General features: G+C 40.0%; 2 protein-coding genes across 3 annotated transcripts in view; both read left to right on the plus strand.

Annotated features, from left to right (window-relative positions):
• The first annotated feature begins 1,710 nt into the window (after window positions 1–1,710).
• LOC142463494 (deoxyribonuclease-1-like) overlaps window positions 1,711–22,614 on the plus strand; it is a 44,400-nt gene continuing 23,496 nt past the window's right edge. Inside the window, exons 1-9 of one of the 2 annotated variants that reach the window (XM_075566333.1) lie at window positions 1,712–1,870; window positions 3,699–3,838; window positions 4,307–4,395; window positions 4,910–4,996; window positions 5,777–5,892; window positions 10,054–10,166; window positions 11,071–11,225; window positions 11,610–11,706; window positions 12,505–13,656. In XM_075566333.1, the coding sequence (XP_075422448.1) occupies window positions 3,701–3,838; window positions 4,307–4,395; window positions 4,910–4,996; window positions 5,777–5,892; window positions 10,054–10,166; window positions 11,071–11,225; window positions 11,610–11,706; window positions 12,505–12,558 (849 nt within the window). In that variant the 5' untranslated portion in view covers window positions 1,712–1,870; window positions 3,699–3,700 and the 3' untranslated portion in view covers window positions 12,559–13,656. Of the gene's footprint in view, window positions 1,871–3,698; window positions 3,839–4,306; window positions 4,396–4,909; window positions 4,997–5,776; window positions 5,893–10,053; window positions 10,167–11,070; window positions 11,226–11,609; window positions 11,707–12,504; window positions 13,657–22,614 lie in introns of those variants that run through there. The other variant, XM_075566334.1, reaches the window with a different exon arrangement.
• Window positions 20,233–22,614, plus strand: part of LOC142463495 (deoxyribonuclease-1-like) — a 48,096-nt gene continuing 45,714 nt past the window's right edge. Inside the window, exon 1 of the mRNA XM_075566335.1 lies at window positions 20,233–20,382. The gene's annotated coding sequence lies outside the window, so the exon portion shown is untranslated. The remainder of the gene's footprint in view (window positions 20,383–22,614) is intronic.

Here is a 22,614-nt window from a genome sequence, read left to right on the forward strand (position 1 = left end):
GCATTTTATTGGATCCAACAGTTGAAGTATCTTACAAAAAATCAGTGGTATAGTGATTAATCCAAATAAATTCTAAATGTATTTAACATTGAGACAAATGTAAAGCCACACCAGTGCCATAGCACCGGCCTACTTCTGGTTCGCATCCTGGCTCCACCCCACATGTGGACGCGGTGCGGCGAGTACCTGATTACGTTGTCCAGCGCCTCTCTATGGAAGACTCAGATTTCCTTCCGCAATCCCTCCGGCTCCAGACCAGTCAACGCCTGACAGTAGTGCAACAATCACCCTACGCGTTTCACGAATGGCTATTCGCTTCCTCAGGGGTAGACCATTCTTGAACCAGATGGATTGCGGAAGAAAAGCGGAGTCTTCCATTGAGAGGCACTGGACAACGTCATCATGTCATAGCGTCATCGTGGCGCCGCATCGACACACAGGGCGGAGCCAGGACGCGAGACCGAAGGGGGCCGGTGCTACTGCACTGGTGCGGAATTGCAGGCGAATGCCCAAACAGCCAAGGAGGATAAGAACTCCATATCCGGACAGTGAAGGCATCGATGACCAGCACTATTATATACAACGCGCATTATTCAAGTTCTATTCATGAGTGAGATTCCGCGAGTCTCTGTTTCATGTTGTTTTATAAAAATATTTTTGAGACATTATTGTACTATGTTATCTATCTTCTTTTTTCATATGTGCTACCGTGTCTAATAAGCATCTCCAATAAGCCTATTGGAGTTAAGTATTGTATGATAATACATTCCTACATGCATGTCTGTTGGTCAATCTGAGTAATTTTACTCACGGAATACATTTGCTTGGATACACTGTATACCCCTAAGGGCTATCACTCACATTATTTCTATTAACAGTTTGTAATTGGTATCACTATTTCACCTATCCTATGTGGGATCTAAGGACTAAAGTGTTCGATCACGTTTTTAGTAATTTTTAATTATTTACATACTGTGGTGATTTGCTATCCCATTTAATATATTGGAAGCTACTGTATACACTGATATTTGTTTTATTCACGTATCTGCAATCTGCAAACAGCATACTCTTTCAGAGGACCAGCACCAAGGAGGACTTTTTTCTTATCAAGTATCAAGAAGGATTTGGACAATCCAGGGGTCATCCAGGCTGCAGTACTTTTGTTATTTGAAGTGGTTTCATTGTAAACATTAAGAGATTTATTGTCACTAATTATCTTTGACCAAGTTTGAATTTAGGGCTGAGGTTGTGTATTGCTCCATTGGGACAAATGTCTCTGAACCATATTTTACAATAATGTATACAATATTTATGCTGTAAAAACAGATATGAGGATACTATATAACAAATAATGAACCATGTTTTAATTAAAATTAAAATAGAACTGCTAGTGTGTCAATAAAATAAGTGGTGGCACTCTAGGTCACTGTATCATGCGAAGAAGACACCTGTTAAGGTCTTGACAGTTAGTGTAATAGTTAGTGTACAATGATATCAATTACACATTCTGAGTTAGTTCTGTAAAATCTAGCATGGCCATATCTGGTATCATTAATATTCCCATCATATATTGGGACATATCTCAATCGACCTTAAGACTTTTTTTTACTGAAAGACAATACAGTACTATATTTATGAGGTGTGACGGGGAACTGTCTTCAGGACTGACATGAAGCATGTTTGGGAGGAGCAGCGTTGCTGACAGTTGGGGCATCTCTGGATGTGTGGGAGGATTTGTCCTACTGTATATAACCTACTGTCGAGGTGCTCTCATTAAACAGCCAGCACAAGCTTGTAGGTTCCTGTAACCACCAGGTACGACAGAGACAGCCAGTGACAACCAGGCGATAAGCTGAACAGACACCAGCAAGTGAGTATGGGATAGATACTGGTTTGGGGCACTTTGACGTGGTCTTATCTAGTTGTTACTTGTACTTATTACTGGTATGGTGATGGCTGAAGAAGGACACAGGTTATATTCTAAGAGGCCACATGCCACTGGGCCACAGGTTGCCCGCCACTGGTCGGTAACCACTACTATGTAGTGTTGGGTAACAGTTGGTGATCATTGCAAACCCACACTGCTGTACCTCTGACTATCTACTGTATCTATCTATCTATCTATCTATCTATCATGTATCTATCTATCTATCTATCTATCTATCTATCTATCTATCTATCTATCTATCTATCTATCTCTGTATCTAGCTCTGTATCTATCTATCTATCTATCTATCTACCTATCTCTGTATCTATCTATCTATCTATCAATCTATCTATCTATCTAGCTCTGTATCTATCTATCTATCTATCTATCTATCTATCTATCTATCTATCTATCTATCTATCATGTATCTATCTATATATCTATCTATCTATCTATCTATCATGTATCTATCTATCATGTATCTATCTATCATGTATCTATCTATCTATCCTATCCTATCTATGTATCTATCTATGTATCTATCTATCTATCTATCTATCTATCTATCTATCTATCTATCTATCTATCTATCTATCTATCTATCTATCTATCTATCTATCTATCTATCTGTCTATCCATCTATATATGGATCACTGTCTATCTATCTATCTATCTATCTATCTATCTATCTATCTATCTATCTATCTATCTATCTATCCATCTATATATGGATCACTGTCTATCTATCTATCTATCTATCTATCTATCTATCTATCTATCTATCTATCTATCTATCTATCATCTATCTATCTATCTATCTATCTATCTATCTATCTATCTATCTATCTATCATGTATCTATCTATCATGTATCTATCTATCTATCTATCTATCTATCTATCTATCTATCTATCTATCTATCTATCTATCTATCTATTCTATCTACCTATCCCGGTCTCTCCCTCTCTCTCTAATCCTCCGTCTTTCCTTCTCTCTTTATCAATGTAATTATATACCTACAGTATGTATGAAGTGTTTGTGTAATGCTATTGGGAGTTAGGCTTTGGAGAATAAGTATTACCCATGCCATCGATACACACTTTGTAAAACTAACATTATAAAGGGCACAGTGTTTTCAGGTTGCAGAATATCTTGCGAAGTAGTTTAACAATTAGCGCTACTTTATAGCAAGAGAATTCTAGCACCGAGCTACGCGGACAGCTCCAGCCGGGAGATATGTTATCAGGAATATTCGTGCAATAGTGCCCCGATCGGCACTATAATAGAACTCATGAATAACCCCAAAGCAATCAATGATCATGATGGATAGATAATAGATACAATAGATAGAAAGATACAATAGATAGATAGATAGATTGAGATAAAAACATAGCTGGTTGATAGATACAAACACACAGTCATATATACACACACACATATATATATATATATATATATATATATTGATAGATGACAGAAAGATATATATATATATATATTGACAGATTATAGATAGACATATTGATAGATTATAGATATATTGATAAACAGATAGATTGTTAGATAGATAATAGATGATAGTGAGGAGGTACTACTTCACAGGAAGGGTGGTGGATTCGCAGACCAGCCTCCCAGCAGAGGAGGTAGGGGCTAATACAGTACGGGAGTCGGAAAATGCTTGGGGCAGAGATAAGGTTGTGCCCAAGAGGTTCTTCTCTAACGCCTTATCCACCCAGTGTCTGATTACTGTTGCGTTTGTGTCTCCATCGTAGAGATGATGCGTTTCGCCTTTGCACTCACGCTGACGCTCGTCCTGACCGAGGTTTCGGCTCTGAAAATCGGATCGTTTAATATTAAAGCCTTCGGGGACGCAAAGATGAAAAATGCAGCGGTAGTTAACATCTTGACACAGGTAGGTAGCCACGAGAAAGGTGAGCGTTGGGGTGTATTCACTTACTATAGTGTACAGTGGGGTGTGATACCTGGTATTGTGTGACCTTTAACTGTATCTCTTTGTTGTGTTCTGTAAGTTGTCAGTGTGTGACCCCTGTTTTTATGTATGTTGTTTTAGTTATTGTGTACTGCTGGTGTGTCAGCATGTTGTGTTCAGATCGATGTCCTTGTATAACCACAGTATGTATCGGCATGGCACCTTTTAATCCCTTTGTATAGTGGCAAGTTGTTTGTTTTTTGGTTGCCATTGTCCAAGCCCTGTGTGTGCTTGTATGTTGTGATGGCTGAGATTGTGTAACACCTGTGTGTGTTTCCAGATTGTGTTGGTTGTCATTGTGTAACCCTTGTGTGTGTTTCCTGTGGGTAACCTGTGTGTTTGTAGGTTGTGCTGACTGGCATTGTGTAACTCTTGTGTGTGTTTTTGCAGATCTTGCCCCGTTATGACATTGTTCTGATTATGGAAGTCAGAGACACTGATCTCAGCGCTGTCAAACTACTGATGCAGAAAATGAATGGGTCAGTTGTTCGTCTCATTGCCAGCGCTGCATCTGTGTGCATGGGGAGACTGGCACACCCGCTACCCAGGATGCATCTCTTCTGTGCACATGTAGTAATGAATTGTGCTGGCATACACTGGGGTGCCTAACATTTCACATATCAGGAAGAGATAGAGATAGAAAGTAATTTGGATATGCAAAGTATATTTAAACGACTTAAATTAAATTCCTGGTATCTCTAGTATGCTTCTTCTAGTCGTGCAAAGGTGTCTGTCCATGTGTTCTATAAAGGTGGGTACTGGGAGGTATAATTCTCTCTCCCTCCTCTCATTTTACATACAATGCATTCATTATTTAGATAATCGGTTCGGTTAGATAAAAACGAGAGATTTTATCACTTTATTAGACCAAGATAAAAATTCTTCATACTGTGTCTGTTTCTGACATTTTGAGGTCAAATTAATTTTCAAATGCTCGACCTGTGTTACATTGTGTTATTTTGCATTGTATGTACTCTATTTCTGTCCCCCCAGCCTTAACACAGGAGCCGTGTATTCTTCCATAAACAGTGACCTCGTTGGAAGAGACACTTATAAGGAGCGGTACCTATTTATTTACAGGTGAGCAGCAAGCAACATGATATTAATGAATTACAAATAACAGTTAAGATTTAGCAAAGAGTACTAATAGCAGTGATATGTTTAAGGGATCAGTCCCTCCTAGGGGCAAAGTGTACTAATGGCAGTGACATGTTTAAGGGGCCAGTCCCTCCTAGGGGCAAAGAGTACTAATGGCAATGACATGTTTAAGAGGTCAGTCTCTCCTAGGGGCAAAGAGTACTAATGGCAATGACATGTTTCAGGGTTCAGTCCCTTTTAGGAGAAAATTTACTAATGGCAGTGACATATTTAAGAGGCTAGTCTCTCCTAGGAGAAAAGATCCAGTTTGGAGGGGTTTGATTTCCTCAGGTTTCTCCCACTTATGTGAGGTCACTGTGTGATCAGCAAGCGTTTGTACAGCCAGAGTCTAACCTCACTACCTCTCCTGAACCTTATTGGTTTTCTGATGAGGACAGGGTGGGGATAAGGATAAAGAAACAAGTGACTTACAAACACCCATTCAGAGGCCTCATAAAACATTTCAACTTGTGACTAATTTCCCACCTAAATTGAAAACAAACCTTTGCTATTAGCATTGATAGATTGCTTTAGGGAAGCTAGTTAGACGGGATTGTACATTTCAGCATTGAGATGTTTGTACGCAGTAATGCTTCATACAGTATGTGAGTAGGACTCGTGAATAATGATTTCACCTTCAGGGCAAGTGAATATCCCATTTATTGTGATAGTGCTTAATGACAAGTGTTTTGTGACCTCTGTCACGATGTGTTATCCCTTCAGGAATGACAAGGTGTCTGTGCTGGACTCCTATCTTTATCCCGATGCAAACATTTATTCCGGTGTGGACACCTACAGCCGGGATCCGTTTGTGGTCAAGTTCCGCTCGTCATTCTCAGGTGAGAGCCTAGTGACCCGATCCATTCTCTGTTTCACAAGTCCCCTATTGTAATATCTGCCAGGCACAGAGTGACTAAATGGTGCTATGAAGTACACTTCAGGGCCATTCTTTTCATTGGGCTTTACAATGCCTAAAGGACTAGTACCATTTAGTGTATCTGGTCCATAATATCTGTATGTGTATACTGGCAATATAGTGCATGCTGTATGTGTGTGCTGGCAGTATAGTACATGCTGTATGTGTGTGCTGGCAGTATAGTACACGCTGTATGTGAATGCAGGCAGTATAGTGCATGCTGTATGTGTGTGCTGGCAGTATAGTACACGCTGTATGTGTGTGCTGGCAGTATAGTGCATGCTGTATGTGTGTGCTGGCAGTATAGTACACGCTGTATGTGTGTGCTGGCAGTATTGTAAATGCTGTATGTGTATGCTGGCAGTATTGTACACGCTGTATGTGTGTGCTGGCAGTATAGTGCATGCTGTATGTGTGTGCTGGATGTATAGTACACGCTGTATGTGTGTGCTGGCAGTATAGTGCATGCTGTATGTGTGTGCTGGCAGTATAGTACACGCTGTATGTGTGTGCTGGCAGTATAGTGCATGCTGTATGTGTGTGCTGGCAGTATAGTACACGCTGTATGTGTGTGCTGGCAGTATAGTGCATGCTGTATGTGTGTGCTGGCAGTATAGTACACGCTGTATGTGTGTGCTGGCAGTATAGTGCATGCTGTATGTGTGTGCTGGCAGTATAGTGCACGCTGTATGTGTGTGCTGGCAGTATAGTACACGCTGTATGTGTATGCTGGGAGTATAGTACACGCTGTATGTGTGTGCTGGCAGTATAGTGCATGCTGTATGTGTGTACTGGCAGTATAGTACACGCTGTATGTGTGTGCTGGCAGTATAGTACACGCTGTATGTGTATGCTGGGAGTATAGTACACGCTGTATGTGTGTGCTGGCAGTATAGTACACGCTGTATGTGTGTGCTGGCAGTATAGTGCATGCTGTATGTGTGTGCTGGCAGTATAGTGCACGATGTATGTGTGTGCTGGCAGTATAGTGCATGCTGTATGTGTGTGCTGGCAGGATAGTGCATGCTGTATGTGTGTGCTGGCAGTATAGTGCATGCTGTATGTGTGTGTTGGCAGTGTACAATATTCACTTTTTATTCATATAATAGCATGGTACAATACTTATATGTATACAGTGCTGTCAGTGTACAATATTTAGCCTTTATATACGTACATGGGAACTGTATGATGCATTACCCTTTAAACTAAACAGCTACATTGAATAACTTACACCAGACACAAACATAAGGTGGTGATAAGGCCGCAGCAGAATGTAATAAACCATCATACCAATACATAATGAAGTTAACCTCTCGCCTCCCAGCCAGGAACCTATATTACCATCACAACCAAACCAACAATTTCACCCTTCCAGAGACCATGCTGAGAATGAACCCTTTTAATACATGTAACATAAAAACATTAAACGCAGGTATGGGAGGGGAGGGCGGGATCCTGAGCCAGTCTTCCTCACAGCGGCCTCCATCCTTCAGTTATATCCTCCATTTCCCGCCCAAACTTGACTCCTCCCTGCCTACCACCCCTCAGCCAATCATTTGTCCCTTCCACTTAGTCTAGCAACACACCTTCAACCAATCCATAAACACCTGTCTTATCTCTACCTGGTAACAACCTAAAGCCAGCTTCCCATTAACCTTTGTGAAGTGGCTCAGGGGTCAGCCCCAGTCCCATGTGGCCCTATGGCTACTTGCTTCTGGGGCTTTCAGTACTGACAGTATTGTATTGTATGTCTTTATTTGTATAGCACCATTGAAAGATGTACATAGCGCTTCACAGTAGTAATACACGTGGTAATCATATAAATAACAAATAATATATATAACAGATCATGGGAATAAGTGCTTCGGACAAACGTAACATTTAGGAAGAGGAGTCCCTGCCCCGAGGAGCTTACAATCTAAAGTGCATAATATTCAGTATTTATATCGCTATAATGCTGTCAGTGCACAATATTAAATCTGTATAGTTTACATACAGTACATACAGTAATGTTAGTATACTATATTGTATGTATGTATGTGTGTATATATATTTTTTTTAATTTTTTTTATTTGGGGCAATCATTTACTTATCACTTTACCATTTTTTATTTTTTTACCTATTCAGTATTTGTATGCATACTGTGCTGCTGCTGTAAAATATTCAGTGTGTGCATACAGTGTTTGCAGCCTACAATACTAAGTATGTTTATACATACAGTGTTTACAGTGTACAGTACTCAGTGTGTTTATGCATACAGTGCTAGCAGTATACAATACTAAGTATGTTTATACATACAGTGTTTACAGTGTACAGTACTCAATGTGTTTACATACAGTGCTAGCAGTATACAATACTCAGTGTGTTTATGCATACAGTGCTAGCAGTATACAATACTAAGTATGTTTATATATACAGTGTTTACAGTGTACAGTACTCAATGTGTTTATACATACAGTGCTAGCAGTATACAATACTCAGTGTGTTTATGCATACAGTGCTAGCAGTATACAATACTCAGTGTGTTTATACATACAGTGCTAGCAGTATACAATACTCAGTGTGTTTATACATACAGTGCTAGCAGTATACAATACTCAGTGTGTTTATACATACAGTGCTAGCAGTATACAATACTCAGTGTGTTTATACATACAGTGCTAGCAGTATACAATACTCAGTGTGTTTATACATACAGTGCTAGCAGTATACAATACTCAATGTGTTTATACATACAGTGCTAGCAGTATACAATACTCAGTTTGTTTATACATACAGTGCTGGCAGTGTACAATACTCAGTGTGTTTATGCATACAGTGCTGGCAGTGTACAATACTCTGTGTATTTATGCATACAGTGCTAGCAGTATACAATACTCAGTGTGTTTATACATACAGTGCTAGCAGTATACAATACTCAGTTTGTTTATACATACAGTGCTGGCAGTGTACAATACTCAGTGTGTTTATGCATACAGTGCTGGCAGTGTACAATACTCAGTGTATTTATGCATACAGTGCTAGCAGTATACAATACTCAGTGTGTTTATACATACAGTGCTAGCAGTATACAATACTCAGTGTGTTTATACATACAGTGCTAGCAGTATACAATACTCAGTTTGTTTATACATACAGTGCTGGCAGTGTACAATACTAAGTATGTTTATACATACAGTGTTTACAGTGTACAGTACTCAATGTGTTTATACATACAGTGCTAGCAGTATACAATACTCAGTGTGTTTATACATACAGTGCTAGCAGTATACAATACTCAGTGTGTTTATGCATACAGTGCTGGCAGTGTACAATATTCAATGTGTTTATACATACAGTGCTAGCAGTATACAATACTCAGTGTGTTTATACATACAGTGCTAGCAGTATACAATACTCAGTGTGTTTATACATACAGTGCTAGCAGTATACAATACTCAATGTGTTTATACATACAGGGCTAGCAGTATACAATACTCAGTTTGTTTATACATACAGTGCTGGCAGTGTACAATACTCAGTGTGTTTATGCATACAGTGCTGGCAGTGTACAATACTCAGTGTATTTATGCATACAGTGCTGGCAGTGTACAATACTCAGTGTGTTTATACATACAGTGCTGGCAGTGTACAATACTCAGTGTGTTTATACATACAGTGCTGGCACTGTACAATACTCAGTTTGTTTATACATACAGTGCTGGCAGTGTACAATACTCAGTGTGTTTATACATACAGTGCTGGCAGTGTACAATACTCAGTGTGTTTATACATACAGTGCTGGCAGTGTACAATACTCAGTGTGTTTATACATACAGTGCTGGCAGTGTACAATACTCAGTGTGTTTATACATACAGTGCTGGCAGTGTACAATACTCAGTGTGTTTATACATACAGCGCTGGCAGTGTACAATACTCAGTGTGTTTATACATACAGCGCTGGCAGTGTACAATACTCAGTGTGTTTATACATACAGCGCTGGCAGTGTACAATACTCAGTGTGTTTATACATACAGTGCTGGCAGTGTACAATACTCAGTGTGTTTATACATACATACTGTACTTCTGTCTTTCTCACACAGCTATTGAGGAGTTTGTGCTGGTCCCTCTGCATTCTGTACCCACTGACTCTGTCAAAGAGGTTGACGCCTTGTACGATGTCTATGAGGACGTGATCCAGAAATGGGGAACTGATGTAAGAACCAAGACTTAGACCGGGAACGACAGTTGGCTGTGACAGTGACTTTGTACCTGAAGCACCACAGACATCTGAATGTTAGAATTCACGTCACAAACAGGTTGTAGTTAAAGATTGTGGTGAGCACAATGATCCTGAAGGAGAAAGGCATTTTGTGCAGGTTGTAACAGCACTATTGCAGCACTATTGCAGTCTGAGACTTCATTAATGAGGTATATCGTTTGCACAAAACCTCACAAGTCTCACCTTTAGATGTCCATAAGAAATGTAGTGGGAGCCTATAGCAGCTATGTTTTGCAAAATGGAACCAACATTGTGCACTGCCCCCCAAACTCCCGCACTGCAGTTAAGCACAAACCTGGATGTGATGATTTGTGGTTTCAACCAACACCACAAAGCAGTGAGACCAAGGTTTGTGGGTTTGGTTCCCAAAATCCAATGTAAAATAAGGATTCTCTCACAGATTACACATGATGTTGATGCCACAAAATCACTCCTTCTAATCCAATTCTGTAGAGACAAAGAAGCACACGAGCCCACCCAGTGTTTGTGCCTCTGAATCCTCCCACTGATGAGATCCCAGTGGTCGACACAGCTTTCTGTGAATAGGTTTACTGGCCTTGCACTTCTTTAACCCAGACTCTGCTTTAAAAACTGTGTAAAACGGCAGGCTTAAGGTTAAAAGGAGACATGTTAAAGTGGCTAATAAGCTGTGAGTGCTCATTTGCCTGTCATTACCCAGAATCCTTTGCTACATTGGAGACATGGTTTTCAGTGGGATTATGGGATAAGGCAGGTTTGTGCAGCTGTCTCAGACATGTCAACGTGCTCATACATGTTCTTTATTATTGCCTCTGTGTGAGAAACCTTTTCTAACATCCCTTGGTATTTCCCATCACAGAACATCATTTTCATGGGGGATTTTAACGCTGACTGCAGCTACATCACAGCCACCAAATGGGTCAACATCCGTCTTCGTACCAATGATTTCTTCTCCTGGCTGATCCCTGACTCCGCCGATACCACAGTGGCTACTACAAACTGCGCGTATGACAGGTAATTGTCTCACAACTCCTTGTGCGGGTTAGGGAACTGCGGCATTGGCTTTGAGGAAAGCAGTGTGGCTAGGAACCATAATACACAAATTAATATCGGGAAGAGCAAGATATGTCCCACATGTATGTGTTCACTTAACTGTAAGTGGATCATTAGAGCTCGCTAACCACCATTGTTCATTACACAGCATCTCCCTCCCTCTCTTTCATGCCTCTCTCTTCCACATGATCTAGGAATTACTTGTCTTCATAAACATTCAGGGGATCCCTGTCCCATGTACTGTACACAGCAATGCGTTGTAGGTATCTCTAGCAGTGATGCAGTTTCATGTTATTGCAAGTAATGGTGTCCAGGACATAACCAACTTTTCACTACCTGCTGCAGGATTGTTGTCAGCGGTAAAACTCTGAAAGCAGCTATAGTGCTCGGCTCAGCAAAGCCATTCAACTTCCAGGAGGGGTACAACATGACAGTAACAGAGGTAAACAAACATATATATAAATGTTAATGTGCTCACAAGTGATATTCTTTATTGGCTATATGCTAACGGTGGAGTTTTTTTGTTGCCTTTTTCACCCACCATAACTTAAAATGTAATGGTAAACTTACCCAGCCTAGAAATATTGCAAAGCAAGTGTAAAACAACCTCACACTGATGATACCCATCAAGGTTGAAACATGTCTGTGAGTGGTTTGACTTGCTTTGCTAGTCCCATGCTGTGCTTAAAAGCTGTGTGAACGGCGATGCATCAGCTGGGCTCCATGTGTATGGATATTCCAGGCAAAAGGTGACACAATGTGTGCTCATTTGCATGCCATTTCCCAGAATCCCTGGCTGCAGTGGGAGCACTGTATGCTAGGTGAGTAATGGTTGAAAGGCAGGGTTGCAGACCTGTCTGAGACATGCGAATGTGCTCACAAGTGATATTCTTTATTGGCTATATGCTAACGGTGGAGGTTTTTTGTTGCTTTTTTCACCCACCATAACTTAAAATGTAATGGTACCGTATATATATAAAATTCTATGTCTTTTCAATTTGCGGCTGCGCCATTGAGCTCTGCCATGCACGTGCCCGCACTAGGTGCCCTGTAATAGGAAGACAGGCACTTATCATTGGCGCACGCATGTGAGCGTGATCGCATTTAGCATATCACCAGTCTTAGGAACACAGGAGCCTATGGAATCCTTATGCTTACCATTGAGTCTATAAGACTCCCTCACAGACTGACCACTCTGTGTGTGTTTATTCTTCGACTAATGCAACACTTATCTCTGCAGGCTCTGGCTGTGAGTGACCACTATCCAGTGGAAGTGGAGCTGGCATCAGCTTAATGGGGCACAGCCCAAAACAGCAAGACTTGGAATGTGAGCACAGATACCGCCAACATATGGACTCTGCACTTGGATAAGAGGGTCTCTGCTGTCATTCTGCTTTTATATAATGGTTTATTCATATATAGCACTGCTTGTGTACCCAGCACTATAAACATACAGAACATTACAAACACAAAGAATATGCACTCAAAGAACCTACCATCTGGCCCTAATCCCATTCCTTCTCCCTGTACGATATACTCTTTATATATACAGAACAAAGCCCAATGCCATACCCACAGGTGTAGTTATTACCTATTCTCAGTGCAGCCGTGTGTAAGAGCTGAGACATCTGTCCGTGAAAATGTCATTGTGTCAACCTTGTTCAAGATCAACTCCCGCGTATACCCTAAAGCGCTTCCAATCTAATGTTCATTTGTTAATTTTACAGTAATGCATACAAATCTATCATCTACATGTATGAAGTTAATCAAACACCTGCACACAAATATATATTAGTATTGTACAATTTGTAGAGTATTGATGCATTGTATATACGTATTTGATGTAGTGTACACTACTCATGATGTATACATCTATTAGGGCATATTTTGTAAACAGGTATATAAATAGACAATTAAGTATCATGTTTACATTGTAGTGCCTGTCCCTTGTTTCCTTTTCTGTATATATATATATATATATACAAGAAGAAATTACCATTGTTGGACAAAGATGGTACTCTATTGAATTTCAAGGGAAAGACCGAGACAACGACCAAAAGTAATATGGGAGAATGGAATCAGAAAATGTGTTGGAGCGACATGGAGAAAAGAGTCTGTAACCGGAGTACCTGAGAGACCATTAGCGAGGCTTCATCCAGCAGTGGGGAGACAAGGGCTGAAGATGATGATGATATATATATATATATATATAAATATAAATATATATATATATAAATATGTCTAAACTGTATATATAAATGAATGTATTGTTTTGCAACTGGTGGTGCTATATCCATATACAGTATATCCCTGTATCTACTTGTAAAGTGCTGATTTCGCTGTAACTGCTAGCTTTGCATCTAACACAGAATAAATATAAAATGAAGCATTATCAATGTGTTTAATAATCCATACCAATATAATTTATGGAGTGGCTGTTATACTAAGTTTGGAGCTTGCATGTCCTGATCTGAGTGACTGGTTGATTTCAAGTGCTGGTTGTATTAAGTGTGGAGTTAGAAACAGAATGTTTTAAGTCTTAAAGTGATTAGTTAATACAACATCTTGTTGTCCAAGAGACCAACCATAAAAGGAAAGGCTCAAACTACAATAGACATAGGCCGAAAACTAGTAGAAATGTAAAATAAGAAAAACAGTGCACTAAAGGAGGAGGTGGAGCATAACATAAACCACAGGGGGAAACCGAGCAGAGCACCCCACTTAAGGCCCACGGGAGTGCACCAGAAGCCCGGAACAGAGCCTGGCAGGTAAGGGATGCCTCCCCAGCCAAACGCTGCTTCCTGGACTTTTATATAGCCAGCTTGGCTTATGCCGGGAGCAGGTTGGTGAGGAGGTCCTGGCCTTATTGTCCCGGGATACTGGATGTCCAAAAATAAAAAGTTGTGGGGAGAAGTGCAACCAGAACTGCAGGAGGAGGCCCCTCAAGAGTGATAAGAGAGGCTGCTGTCTGACACAACTAAAATAAATGTGAAACACGGACTCCCCTGCGCCACAAAATGGGCATGTGGCTGGGGAGTCTATGAAGTGGGAAAGGTACTCTCCTGTGTTCAGTGCACAATGGAGGATTCTCCAGCTCAGATCCCCAGTGGGACGGGGAACTAACTCTGAGTACAGTTCCCTCCTCCGGGGCCTCTCACCCTCCTTTGTTGGAAGTACTCACCTCTAGATGGTATTGGTCGGGCAACAAGGGCGAGGTAGTGCACTGTATGGAGCATGAGAGAGTACTGCCACCTCGGCATGCCGCGGAAACATGCCAAGTGAATGGTCCCCAGCCTGCTTAAGCTGGGGACAGGACGAGTCTCAGGGGGTTGACGGGGTTTTGGGCCCACGCATACAGCCAGAGGCGGGGGGTCGGAAAGGGGACGTGGTGCTCCGGTCTGCAATAACCCCTCTAGGAAGGTGAGCTACTCGGGAGACATGGTGTCCATGATCTCCTGGAGCAAATGTCACGGAACTCTTGGGGTGGTGTAGCCCATGAGGTGCATAATCACCTCAGGCTCCACCCATTACGACCGTTCATAGTCCAGGAGATCCCCGACTCTGGTCATCCATGCTTGGCAAAAAGAGTGCTGGTTGTATTAAGTGTGGAGTTAGAAACAGAAGGAGTGTGAACAAGGAAGGGGTTAAACAAGGTATAGTATAGTGAAGTACAGTTAATTGTTAGTACTTACAAGTCCATAGTTGCAATAATGAGCAGGATTGAGAATGCCACTCAATGCACAACTTGCCCCATGTATGTGCACTTGGAGAAGCTGTTCCAAGGAGCATACCACTGTGAGAAGTGTGAGCAGGTGGTCTCAGAGATTGCTGATCTGAAGAGGAAACTTGCTATATTGAGGGACATTGACAATCTTGAAAAGAGTATAGTGATCACTGAGCAGGCCCTGGCAGGGACTAGTGGTGCAGAGGGTGGCGCTGTGAGTGAGGAGCAGGTAGGTAGCTGTGTAACAGTTAGAAGGGGAAGCAGGGGGAAAAGGAAGAGGCAGGCCAGTTCTGAGCTGACCCATCCCAATAGATTTGCCATATTGAGTGAAGATATTGGGAGTGTCAGGGGAGAAATGGGAGGCTTGGGAGACTGATTCCTCTTGCAGCCAGGGGAATAGTTCCTCCAGCACAGAGGGGACTCGGGATACTCAGAGACCAAGAAAGATTGTGGTGGTAGGAGACTACATTATTAGGTAGGTAGATAGGGCAATCTGTTGCCATGACCGCATGAACCGAACCGTTTGTTGTCTCCCGGGTGATCGGGTTCGGAACATTCCAGCTAAGAAAGTGGTGTAGAAAGGAGGTTTTGGGGATTTTAGAGCACTGGGACTGCTTTTCTGAGAGGTACAATCTTTATGCTAGGGGCGGATTGCACTTCAATGAAGAGGGATCTTCTGTGCTAGGAGGGAGAATGTTAAAAAGGGTGGAGGAGATTTTCAACTAGAATGGAGGGGGGAGGGACAAGAAACAATAACTAACTAAATAGAATAGATGGGGATGGGGAAACAGCAAGAGATCGTGGAGGTAGAATGGGGGCAAGTGCGAGTTTGGAAAGCAGCGAGACACCCATAGTAAATACAGATAATACTAGAAAATCTCTAAAGACTAAACCCAGTAGGCGCAGAAAGGAAGGAACAGATAAGATAATAGTACAGACTGAAAAAAAATTAAATGCATGCTTGCTAATGCAAGAAGCCTGACAGATAAAATGGGGGAGCTTAAATTAATAGCTGCAAGGGAGCAGTATGATATCATAGGCATTACTGAAACATGGTGGGACAAAACTCATAACAAAACTCATAACTGGGCAGTTATTTAGGGGGTTAATCCCTTTTTTCGGAAGGATCGAACAAATAGAAGAGGAGGTGGAGTATGCTTATATGTTAAACCGGATCTAAAACCTATTATAAGGGACGATGTTTATGAAGGGAATGATGAAAATGTAGAGACCTTGTGGATAGAAATTAAAAATATTAAAAATATAAAGCAAATGCTTGTAGGGATATGCTATATACCACCAAATATCTGTGAGATTGAGGAAGCTAAAATACTTTTGCAAATAGAGAACACATCAAAACTGGGTCATGTTGGCATAATGGGTGATTTTAATTATCCAGACATAGATTTGGGGCAATGAGATCAGCATTACAAGAAAAGGAAACAGGTTTTTGGGGGTGCTTAAAGACAATTACATGACCCAAATTATTGAGGAACCTACCAGGAGAGGGGCAAAACTGGATTTGATAATATCAAACAATGTAGAAGTAATAATAAATATTCAAGTCCGGGAACATTTGGATAACAGTGATCATAAGATGGTCTCATTTGAATAAACTGAGTACTAATCTAAAGTAATACATTGGGATGATGTTTTTTTGCAGGGAAAAATGTGGAAGAGAAATGGGCAGTCTAAAACATTGTTAGAAAAGCACACTTATCAGAATTGCAATAGAAAGTAAGATCAACCCTAAAAGTACCTTAATAACAAAAAAAAATTCATTAAATTAAAGTAAATAAAGGCACCTGGCCCTGATGGCATACACCCTAGAGTTCTTAAGATGTTAAGTTCAGTAATTGCCAAACCATTACATTTAATATTCAAGGACTACATTTCCACAGGCTCAGTACCACAAGATTGGCGTAAAACAAATGTGCTGCCTATATTTAAAAAAGGAGCAAGATCACAACTGGGGAATTACAGACCTGTAAGCCTGACCTCAATAGTGGGTAAACTATTTGAAGGTTTAATATGGGATAATATTCAGTACTACCTAATGGAAAACAAAATTATTAGTAATAGTCAGCATGGATTTATGAAGAATAGATCTTGCCAAACTAACCTTATTTGTTTCTTTGAGGAGGTAAGTAGGAATTTAGACCAGGGTAATGCAGTTGATGTTGTCTACTTAGATTTAAAAAAAGCTTTTGATACAGTTCCACACAAGAGGTTGGTGTACAAAATAAAGCAAATTGAACTCAGTAAAAATATATGTACATGGATTGAAAATTGATTGAAGGATAGACAACAGAGAGTTGTCATAAATAGAACTTTTTCAGGTTGGACTAAAGTTGTGACCCCCTGATTTTTAACTTGTTTATTAATTCATTGTTATGCATTTGGGAAACAAGAATAAACAGGTGACGTACAAATTAAATGGGGATAAATTAGGGGAATCCTTCATGGAGAAGAATTTAGGAGTGCTTGTAGTAAACAGGCTTAGCAATAGTGCCAAAGTCATGCAGTAGCTGCAAAGGCAAACAAGATTTTATCTTGCATTAAACGGGCAATGGATGGAAGGGAAGTAAACATAATTATGCCTCTTTACAAAGCATTAGTAAGACCACACCTGGAATAAGGAGTACAATTTTGGGCACCACTACTTAGAAAATACATTATGGAACTAGAGCGATTGCAGAGAAGAGCCACCAAATTAATAAAGGGGATGGACAAGCTAACTTATGAGGAGAGGCTAGCTAAATTAGATTTATTTACATTAGAAAAGAGGCGTCTAAGAGGGGATATGATAACTATATACAAATATATTTGGGGACAGTACAAGGAGCTTTCAAAATAACTATTCATCCCACGGACAGTACAAAGGACTCAGGGAATCCCTTTAGGTTGGAGGAAAGGAAATTTCACCAGCAACAAAGGAAAGGGTTCTTTACAGTAAGGACAGTTACAGTGTGGAATTCATTACCCATGGAGACTGCGATGATAGATACAATAGATTTGTTAAAAAAAATGTTTGGACATCTTTTTAGAAAGGAAAGGTATACAAGGATATACCAAATAAGTAAACATGGGAAGGATGTTGATCCAGGGAGTAATCCGATTGCCAATTCTTGGAGTCAGGAAGGAATTTTTTCCCCTTATGAGATATAATTGGATGATATTTCACTTGGGGGGTTTGTTTGCCTTCCTCTGGATCAATATACTGTAAGAAAGGATTTAGGATAAAGTATCTGTCATCTAAATGTAGTATAGGTTGAACTTGATGGACGTATGTCTTTTTTCAACCTCATCTACTATGTAACTATGTAAATGTCCACTGTATTAAATTATTTTGTGGAAATTCTGTGTTACAAATGTAGGACTTCTGTAGACACATCTGCAAAGGAAATTTGAAAGGGGTTAAATAAATGCTATTAATGAGAGCGTTCCCAGGCCTTTGTCATGTTGGAAACCGAAAAACCTGTCCTGAAGTGTGGGAGGCAGGAGAAAAACTCCACAGTTGACTAATCACAGGATGGAAGACTAGCTCTGCGACAATTAGAAAATAAGTAATCTGGGCCCCCAAGCAAAAAGCTGGCGCTGGTTTATTTGCAGGAATTTCACTCCTCGGCTTCTGCTGCTGCGGTTTTCTGCAGCTGTACAGTAGGTAACACCTGCATTTGTTCCCACTAGTGTGGATGTCCGAGAGGGAGATATAGAGATAGCGCCCTCTATTTCAGAAAACAAAAAGATATGATCAGTATACATTGGGGAGAAAAAAAACGGGTCTCTGAACCCTAAACCAAAAAGTAAAAGACAAACTGGGGGGGGGGGGGGATTCGGTTTATGGAGTGTGGTGAAACGTATGCTGGGTATTACCTGAAAAGACAGGAAATCAATACATGGGATCGAAACCAAATAAAAGTCTGTGACATCATCACAAGGGTGAAGAAGTGAAAATGGCAGTTGGCCAGACATAATAGCAAGAAAAACATTACTATCGTTGGACAAAGATGGTACTCGACTGGATTTCAAGGTGAGTAAATGACCAAGATGATGACCAATAGTCAGATGGGAGGATGAAATCGGAAAATGTGTTGGAGCAATGTGGAGAAGAGAGGGTTGTAACCAAAGTATCTGGGAAATCATTGGGGAGGCTTCCTCCAGCAGTTGATCTATATATATATATATTATAATAGAAGCACATGGAAGAATAGCAGCATAAAAAATGGCCAAACTTTAATAACATAATACACTTGATAAAATCAAAAGCAATGGTAATTGCACTCAAAGTGAGTGTCTAAAGAATGCATCATTAAGCTATCCTGTAAGTAGGCACTTTTATCTCTGCAAAGATAAGTCTGTACTGGTTCTGGTAACTACGCAATGGCCTGCTGTCTTTTCTTTATACAATAGGAGGACACACACCAAGGAAAAGCCTTTCCAGGACTTTGCCACTGGAATTGGACTGTTGGGATATTTCTTTTTGCTGTGATATCGATTTCGGACAGTAACAGTGGTACTCTTAGTATTCTTATTATTGTAATGCGCTGGGGAATACATTTTTCCTTTTTTTTTCAAGATTCGTTCCAGACTGAAAATGTATCAGTTCAACGTTAAAACATCTGGATCCTTACATGTACTATTGAGCTCCAGCAGCTGCAATTGTCCTGCAGAAGATTATATTATTTGCTGGTTATAATGCCTTTTCCTGGACACAATAGTTGAACTAGCTTACAAAAAATCAGTGGCATGGTGATTAATTCAAAGAAATCCAAATTGTATTAAACATTGGGACAAATGGCTCTGACCCATATTTTACAATAATTTATACACTATTTATGCTGTAAAAAGAGATATGAGGATAATATTTCTAAAATAAACAACCATGCTTTAATTAAAATGAAGATAGAACTGCTAGAGTGTCAATAAAATAAGTGGTGGTACTCTAGGTCACTGTATCATGCGAAGAAGACACCTGTTAAGGTCTTGACAGTTGGTGTAATAGTTAGTATACAATATTAATGACACATTCTGTGTTAGTTCAATAAAACCTAGTATGGCAATATCTGGTATCATTAATATTCCCATCATCCATTGGGACATATCTCAATCGACCTTTAGACTTTTTTTTACTGAAAGACAATACATTACTATGTTTATGAGGTGTGACGGGGAACTGTCTTCAGGACTGACATGAAGCATGTTTGGGAGGAGCAGCGTTGCTGTCAGTTGGGGCATCTCTGGATGTGTGGGAGGATTTGTCCTACTGTATATAACCTACTATCGAGGTGCTCTCATTAAACAGCCAGCACAAGCTTGTAGGTTCCTGTCACCACCAGGTACAACAGAGACAGCCAGTGACAACCAGGCGATAAGCTGATCAGACACCAGCAAGTGAGTATGGGATAGATACTGTTCTGGGGTCGTTTAGAGGTGGTCCTATCTAGTTGTTACTTGTACCTATTACTGGTATTATAATGGGCTGAAGAGGGCCATGAGTTATATTCTAAAAGGCCACTGGGCCACAGGCTGCCCACCACTGATTGGTAACCACTACCATTTTAGTGATGGTAACAGTTGGTGATCCTTGCAACTCCACACTGCTGGACTTCTGACTATCTATCTATCTATCTATCTATCTATCTATCTATCTATCTATCTATCTATCTATCTATCTATCTATCTATCTATCGATCTATCTCCCTCTTATTTTCCTTCTCTCTATATCAATGTAATTATATATCTATGTATGAAGTAAGTGTTTGTGTAATGCTGTTGAGAGTTAGACTGTGGAGAATAAGTATTATATAATGTGTGTTGGAGTTAGAGCGTGCTGGGAATGTGTGTGAGAATAAGTATTACCCATGCCATCGATACACACTTTGTAAAACTAACATTATAAAGGGCACAGTGTTTTCAGGTTGCAGAATATCTTGCGAAGTAGTTTAACAATTAGCGCTACTTTATAGCAAGAGAATTCTAGCACCGAGCTACGCGGACAGTTCCAGCCGGGAGGTATGTTATCTAGGAAAGATAAAGGGGGTTATTCAATATTTTTGCAATAGTGCCGATCATGGCACTATCACACAGAAGCTCAGGAATTTCCGTGCAATAGTGTCCCGATCGGCACTATAATAGATTCATAAGTAACCTCAAAGCAATCAATGATCATGACGGATAGATAATAGATATTGTAGCTAAATAGATGATAGATATATTGAGATAAAAACATACATGGTTGATAGTTACAAATACACGGTTTTAAATATATATATATATATATATATATATATATATATATATATATATATATATATATATATATATATATTAGTGGTTGACAAATCACCAAAAAATCTACTCGCCACACAAAAAAATCTACTCGCCACCTAGTACCAAACGTGTGCTGCTTGGGCCAATAGGAGCTCGCCCGGGGGTTAAATCCACTCGCCCGGGGCGAGCAAATGTATAGGTTTGTCGAACACTGTATATATATATATATATATATATATATATAAACATACATACATACTTACATACATATATAGATATTTTGATAGTGCTCCGGTGAGAGAATTAGTAGAGCGTGAAGACGCAACAGCGGATAGGTACGTCCACTACTCACCTGGAGCCTGGGATTGCTGTAGACATCAGGCACCAGAAGCAAGGGCGAGGAAGCTTCACTTACTGTTGGCGATGGTCGGATGAAGTACATTTCCCTGAGGACTTTCCTATTTGGGTTTTTTACTTAGCAATGCGCTTTTTACAAGGATGTTTGTGAGTTTTCTACCTCTAGCTTTGTGGTTTTTACTTTTTGTACATTAAATAATGCACTAGATGTTGCGCTTTTTGTTTTGATAGATAGAGAGATAGATAGATAGATAGAGAGAGATAGATAGATAGATAGATAGATAGATAGATAGATAGATAGATAGGAGGGGCATTGCGTTCTCAAAAGCCTTCACACAAAACATACAATGTACTGTATGTGTTCGTTTCACATTGGTCCACTAAAAAATATCACAACCTGCAAAGAGAACATAAGTATACATTTCATTGAATCCTCTCCATTTGAATCGTTCAATAACATCTTCATATAATTGTTATTACTCTCCTGTATTATTATTTTTTACCAGTTGTAAGCAGCAGTTTTATAAAAGCCTTAGAATCAAGTTAAAAAGAAAGAACGAAGTGTAAATTCACAATATCTGAATTCGATTTTAGTTTCTTTCATTGGAAAATACACTTTATTTAATGACGCTAAGACAACAGCGTTAGTTTAAAAGATCTATGTATTAAGAAATGTGCGGCTTGCGTTATTTTACGCAACAGTTTTCTGCGTTGGTTTTCTCCGTCACCTTAAAGGCGACGTAACTTTTTTTTTTTTAGCGCAGAAGGCGCCAAATTCTGCAGCAGTAAAAATGCATGTCAGAAATATGTCGCGTTTCAGAAAGAAAAAGAAAAGCACATTTTTTTGGACACAACTGCGTGTGCACACGTACCTCTTGATACATAGAGCCCCCCATATATTTCAAACGCGTGAACGACCCTCAGATTTCAAAAATAAAAGCCGTTTTGTAAAGGGTGGACTGCTGCTTAGAACTGGGGAGCGCCTTCAGAACTGAA

Source organism: Ascaphus truei, chromosome 11 (assembly GCF_040206685.1).
Source record: "Ascaphus truei isolate aAscTru1 chromosome 11, aAscTru1.hap1, whole genome shotgun sequence".
NCBI lineage: Eukaryota > Metazoa > Chordata > Amphibia > Anura > Ascaphidae > Ascaphus > Ascaphus truei.